Source organism: Epinephelus fuscoguttatus, linkage group LG6, assembly GCF_011397635.1.
Source record: "Epinephelus fuscoguttatus linkage group LG6, E.fuscoguttatus.final_Chr_v1".
Taxonomy (NCBI): Eukaryota; Metazoa; Chordata; class Actinopteri; order Perciformes; family Serranidae; genus Epinephelus; species Epinephelus fuscoguttatus.
The window spans coordinates 32,684,520-32,691,207 of NC_064757.1; the positions used below are offsets into that span (position 1 = coordinate 32,684,520).

Consider the following 6,688-nt stretch of genomic DNA (forward strand, 5'->3'; position numbering starts at 1 on the left):
AAGCCTCCTGTTTCCGGAGTTTCTTTTTTCTTATTAGATTCAGACCTATCTTCATATTCTCTGATTATTGTGGTAAGAGAAAGTTGCCTGTAACGATGTCACCTGATTGGGATTGAAAGAACTTTGGTAAGAAAAAAAAAATCTCCCCACCCCCACAGAAGAGGAGACCGCCCACCAGAGACAGTCAACCAGAGACCCCTTATAGATTTAAAAAGAGAGGCTGCATTCTCAGACTGACACTTATTCAACACTGCCACCTTAAGCAGATTACTTTTGCGCTGCCTGTGTCAAATACGTAGTTCACTTTGCCTCTCCATCATGTTTAGGATGCTGAAACACCACCTTCACCCGGGCTTTTTTCTCTTGTTCATATGGCTTTGTCACCTCATGGAACATCAAAAAGTTCAAGGTAAGCTCTCCTCATCCATTTTCTTCTATTCTTGCCGTTTTTGAAAAACTTCGACATGCTGTCAGACACAAAACGCGCCCTGTGTCGGATACTTGCTGCAACCGAGAAACTTTTCAAAGTGAGTTTCCTTTTTTCCCGCTGATAAAAAAACTCTCTGTCCATCAGACAGTGCGTGCGTAAAGCGTCCATAAAACAGGTGCCATATGGGACACTTCAAAGTGAGACTATAGCAAGTTTTGCAGCCCTCGCCAGGCGCACAAGCCGCCACGCCGCGTTGGTGGCAGCGCCAGCTCTCCACAATACCTGAGCATGTTCTGATACTTTTGTATGAGCGTTTAGTGTCTCACGGTGCTGCAGTCAACCCTGTAACAAACTTCAGAATATCCACAATGAGTTTATGGTCGTGTTATTGATATATTTCCCGCACATATCCACTCGGCATTGTGTGCAAAAATACCTTTTTTGTTGCAATCTTACATCTTTACTTTCTACAAAATATAGTAAAACTGGAGAGTTTTGTAGATATAATTTCCATCGGGAGCTTTTAGTTCAAATAGAAATCTGTCTTCAATTTAAGAACCACGCCAGTTCATGAACACTTAATGTCATATGTGTCTGTGTCGGTTTAGACATCCTGCTGTTGTCTGGATCAAAGGATATTTTTTGTACCACAGAAATAGGATAACTGTTTTGTTTTTGCATTTTTACGTGTTTAAAATAAACTTTACACTGGTTTATTATAAGGCAAGGCATTGTCTGGTGGGTACATGTCTGGGATATTGTTCTGAGGCGTTGGAGACGGTGGTGTGTTTAGCTAAAGACCGTGGTTTTCTGAAGGAGATTGGCTGCAATTTAACGCTGTCTAGACGCTCCACTTTCTGTCCAGTGATAACAAGGAGGCTCTAGGAATAAAGGAAACCCCCCTCCAAAGATTCTTCTTACTTTTTTGGTTTGTGGCTGCATTGTAAGGGCTGTCAGTCACAGATGGGATAGGCAAGTGTTAACAGTCTAGCAAAGAAAAAAAAATCAGACAAAATACTGCCGGGAGGGCGAAAGGGAGGGAGGGAGCGTCTCGGATAATACCGGCTGCGTGTGTGTCTAGTGCGTCTGGGTCAGCGGTTTCAGACGTTCAACATGCGACACTCGAGTATTTTTTTGTTTTTCTGTTTACAGCTGGGAACTGCTGGCTGCAGCAGGGGAAGAACGGGAGGTGCCAGGTGCTCTACATGCCCGGGATGAGCAGGGAGGAGTGCTGTCGGAGTGGGAGACTGGGGACATCCTGGACTGAGGAGGACGTCCCCAACAGCACGCTCTTTAGGTGGATGATCTTCAATGGCGGAGCTCCCAATTGCATACCTTGCAAAGGTGGAGGTGCACTCATTTCCCTTCGTTCTCTCATAATACACATCCTCAGCCATTTCGCGTAATAAATCCAAATGCTGATCTGATTTACGCACATCATCGTGCGTAAATTATTCCTTTAATGTGTACTTTATCCGCCAGAGTTATTTTACGCACAAGGCCAAAATCCTCTCCAGCATCCCATAACACAGACTTTTTATTATTTTAGAGACCTGCGATAATGTTGACTGTGGGCCTGGAAAGAGGTGCAAGATGAACAGAAGAAGCAAGCCGCGCTGCGTGTGCGCGCCAGACTGCTCCAACATCACCTGGAAAGGGCCAGTCTGCGGCTCTGATGGAAAGACCTACAAAGACGAATGCGCACTGCTGAAGGCGAAATGTAAAGGCCACCCCGACCTGGACGTGCAGTACCAGGGAAAGTGCAAGAGTGAGTAAATATTGTTTTTAAATTCTTCCCACTTCCACATTTCTCAAAGCTGCATGTGCCAAGAATCCAGCGTTTTTTTCTGGTATTTCGTGTCGCGTTTTCACGAAATCCTGCTATTTCTTTGTCTCGACAGAAACGTGCCGTGACGTCTTGTGCCCCGGCAGCTCCACATGCGTCGTGGACCAGACAAACAACGCATATTGTGTGACGTGTAATCGGATTTGCCCCGAGGTGACGTCGCCTGAGCAGTACCTGTGTGGAAACGATGGGATCATCTATGCCAGCGCGTGTCACCTGAGAAGAGCTACCTGTCTCCTCGGCAGATCCATTGGAGTGGCATATGAGGGAAAATGCGTCAGTAAGTGTGCAACTAGAGACGTGAGAGTGTGAGACTCCCTTAGAGCGCCTCCACCCCCTGACTTTGAATACTGTTTAAGTGCATGTTCTCCCCGGCCAGCTCTGCAGTTATTCACTGCTCATTTTTGCCAACATTCCACTGAGGAGGGGGTCTTAGAGAGAGTGTGTGTGTGTGTGTGTTTGGTAGTTGCTTGTGTTTGCTCAAGAAATGATAGACATCTTATTATTTCCTGATGTTGGCAGCACTATCCCATATGGGAGAGAGGGAAGTAGAGGGGGAGGGAGAAAGAGAGCAAAACAGGGGAGTGCTGGGGGCCATGAAGACATGCTTCAAGTTAATATTTGAGTCAGATGGATTCTTATCCAGAAGGCAGTCAATCTAAGTCTTGAATGCAAACTTAAACATAACTTTGTGTTCCCCTCCACAAGACCCTAACCCTATAAAACAGGATTTAGTTTTTATTCCTAGCTCAGGTCTCCAAAAACTCAGCAGTCATCTGATCCTGCTTGAAAAGCATTCATGATAATCCATCTAATCAAAGGTTTCCCCTGTTTCTTCCTCTCTGCTTCTAGAGGCCAAGTCGTGTGAGGACATCCAGTGCAGCGCGGGGAAAAAGTGTCTGTGGGATGCTCGGATGAGCCGGGGACGCTGCTCGCTGTGTGATGAGACCTGTCCGGAGAGCAGGACGGATGAGGCGGTGTGTGCCAGTGACAACACCACATATCCCAGTGAATGTGCCATGAAGCAAGCAGCTTGCTCTTTGGGGGTGCTGCTGGAAGTCAAGCACTCAGGATCTTGCAACTGTAAGTAAATAACAAAAGCAAAAATATGAAAAAAAAGAAAGAAACAAAAACACCCTCCTCCCTCTCTGAGCAAAAGACAATATTCCATGTTGCTTCCCAAACAAAAACCTCCCCTTGAAAGTGCCCCTCCATCCCAACTCTTCCCCCCCCAAACTCCCACCCCAGCCACACCACCAAGCACAGCTTAAGCAAGCAGAAAGGACCTGGGAATAGAAGAACTTGCATGACATTGTCTTTGTCGCTGGCTTTTGTTCTTGTGTTCTTGTTGTTGTTTTTTTTATTTTACTTTTTTTTCTCAATTCTTCTGCAAAACAAAATAACAGAGAGGTGAATGAAAAAGCATAGCTACATATATCAGCAGGCTCTATCTAAAAGTCTGCGAAAAGCTAACTCCATTAAACTAACGCAAATATTAAAGGAGACTAATTTTGTTTGCAGTGGCACAATCCTGATATCTGAAAGCCTAGCTATAAGTTAATGCTAGTGACCTGCAGGAGCAGGTTGCCTGAAATCTCATGCAGTCTTTTTTTAATCAGTAATGGTTTATTTTTATGATAGTGGTCATATCTTTACAGCTTGTAAATTCCATGGTCACATTGCTAATTTCATGGTAATAGTTTATTTGTGGTTTTTTTTTTTGGTATTATTTTTTTTTTTCTTTTTTTGTTGCTTTTGGCTGTAATCAATCAATTCAAAATGCACTGCCTCTTGTGACATACACCACACTGCCAACATGTCAATAAGAACAGAATACCTTTGAATATACTCATATGATGTGCATAAGGTGATTGTAACATTGGTGCCATGTTAGTGATAATGGATGGATTTTGAGATTCATGTCGTTACCTATCTGTAGACCAGAGTGAGGCATTCATGCGCTCACATATCTGGGGGGGAAAAAAACATCAAATTGAACAATAGCCTCAAGGGAGTATCGGATTTACATTCCAAGTTGCGATGTAGAATAGCGTCTCCTTGTCAGTATCTCTCTCTCCTGACTGAGTACCTTAATGTGATGTGCCTAAGGTATACAATGGAATCCAAGGGACCAACTTTATGATCACCTCATGAGCTAAATAGAAATGTGATACTTTACAGTGTGCAGGATTAAGCATCAGAAGCTTGTAGAACCACGCTTTCTTACGTCTCATCTCATTATTAGAAGACAAAAAAAAAAAAAAAAGATATTTACCAGCTAACTTTTATTGTTCGTGCTGTTTCCAGTGAATGTGTTGTCTACCAGAATATGTATCAGAAATGACAAATCCATTTGGATTGATGAGGGACTGCCTTTTTTTTCCCTTTCTTTTTTTGTAATGTCACTCTTGCTCTCGCTTGTGTGCTTTTTTTTTTTTTTTTTTTAATTAAGTGTCCGATGTAAATCTCTTCTGTAAAAAAAAGAAAATACCTCAGAACTGTGTTAATGATCTCTGACCTGCTTGCTAAGGCCAGGCTGTGACACAGAGTCCTCCCTCCCTGTACGTTTGAGCCAGAAAAGAATAATCAGAGCAAAGGAAACTAGCAAATCCAAGAACACAAGGGCACTTTTCTGTGTTATGTGTGTCTGCTTTCAAGATATCTGCCCAAAAGAGACCCGAGCTACTGGAACCATCAGCCTCAGTGCCCCCATACCCGCTCCCCCCTAACCCACCTTGCAACCACCCTACCCAACCTCCCATGCACCCCTCTTCTCCATGCACCCCACTTTTTTCTCTTGTTGCAGCCCTGACTTGCTAGATTATATAAATGGCAGTTGCATAATTGAGAATGCCACAGTAATTGTTGATACCAAGTCACACAGACTCTTCTTCACACACACAGATGCATAAACACAAACATACACATTTACACACACATAAAAAATAAACATAAGGGGGGCTGTGTGCTAGTGGCTTTGCTGTGAGCTTTTTTTTTTAAAGAACATTCAGTGATATTCTGCGCTGTTGTGGTCCATATTCATACAACAGCTACCATATATTCTCCCATATAGCCATTACAGAAGACCAGGAGGAGGATGAGGAAGATGAGGACTCAGACTACATGGCCTATGTCCATATATCTTCTATACTGGATGGATAGGCCCCCATCACTAGGGGAGCAGTCCTAGGGCAAGGAATCATGTCCATACTGTACATTATGTGTATGCTTATTTATTTTTTAAAGAAAAAGGAAGTATACATATAGTTCAGTCTGCTAGATGTTTATTTATACTTTTTTTGTGATTTATAATTTATACATTTACAATGTCAGGCTTACTATCTACCATGATATATTGTGTTACCACTCATTTCCCCCTTTTTTTGTTGTTGTCCCTTTTACTTTCTTTTTTTTTATCATGAAGAAATATATTTGTCCAAAGAGAAGCAGTGTTATTTATTTGTCATGTTACCGTGTAAGTATAAGTCCTCTACAAGCTGTAAATTGCATTCCCTGAGCTGTAAAAATCTGCTTGTTTCTGTCAAATCTCTATCACAGATGTTTATGTCACACATACGTAAATGCATGTTTAGGCTGTGTGTTTATTTATTGGGAATATATCAATCATTTTATGTACAGAAGTGTTTCTGGTTTGTTTACAACTCATAATAACTGACCAAAGGGATTATCTCAATGGTTTTGCAAAAGAGCATTGTAAAAGTTGCAACACAGCAGTGATGAAATGGAAGAGAAAAAATAAGAGCCATTTGTTTTTCTTTTCTTCTTCTTGTTCTTTTTTGTTTTGGTTACTCTTCAGTTTTAGCCCTTTAGATTTGTTTCCAACACGGAGACGACAACTTTAGACATTGTTCAATAGCATTTATTTTGTCTCACCACATTAGAGCAGAGGTAAGTTTTGGACGATACTTGATTATTTTGGAAACAATGTGCCATTAACATTTGTGTGCTGTCTTCTTGCCAATGTGCTCCATATTGCTCTCGCAGAGCTGAAATAGGACTAACGTACTGCAGTACTCGACACTATATCAGACTTCATCACTTTGTTTCTTTTTTGTTTTTTTTTTCTCAGAATGCATTTTTATTTTCAAACATCACAAGAGAAATACAAAATTCTGTTATGAATATATAGTTTTGTATTTTTTATGTAAATGTCATATGTACATACAAAGTTTGATGGTATTTGTACAGATATGAAGAGTGAAACAATAAAAGTTTTTTTTCCTTATACTTTTTCTGACTCTGCTGTGTCATTGATGGTGTGGATAACAAGTTAAACATGTCAAAATGTCAATGCGTGTGTTTAATTCAAAGGCGAAGTTGGACCTACATTACATTTTCGACCTACATAGCACAGGATTGGGAAAAAAGGATGATATACTATGTTCTGTAAG

At 41.5% G+C, this 6,688-nt stretch overlaps 1 protein-coding gene across 2 annotated transcripts; it reads left to right on the forward strand.

The window, feature by feature from the left end:
* The first annotated feature begins 202 nt into the window (after positions 1 to 202).
* fsta (follistatin a) lies at positions 203 to 6,524 on the forward strand. Of its 2 annotated transcripts, none has more exons than XM_049577948.1 (6): positions 203 to 409; positions 1,583 to 1,780; positions 1,980 to 2,198; positions 2,332 to 2,556; positions 3,129 to 3,359; positions 5,350 to 6,524. In XM_049577948.1, the coding sequence occupies exons 1-6, from the start codon at positions 319 to 321 to the stop codon at positions 5,436 to 5,438; spliced, it is 1,053 nt and encodes a 350-aa protein (XP_049433905.1). In that variant the 5' UTR covers positions 203 to 318; the 3' UTR covers positions 5,439 to 6,524. The 2 variants fall into 2 exon arrangements, with proteins under 2 accessions (XP_049433905.1, XP_049433906.1); XM_049577949.1 differs by having other exon boundaries at positions 205 to 409; positions 1,583 to 1,774.
* Positions 6,525 to 6,688: the final 164 nt, after the last annotated feature.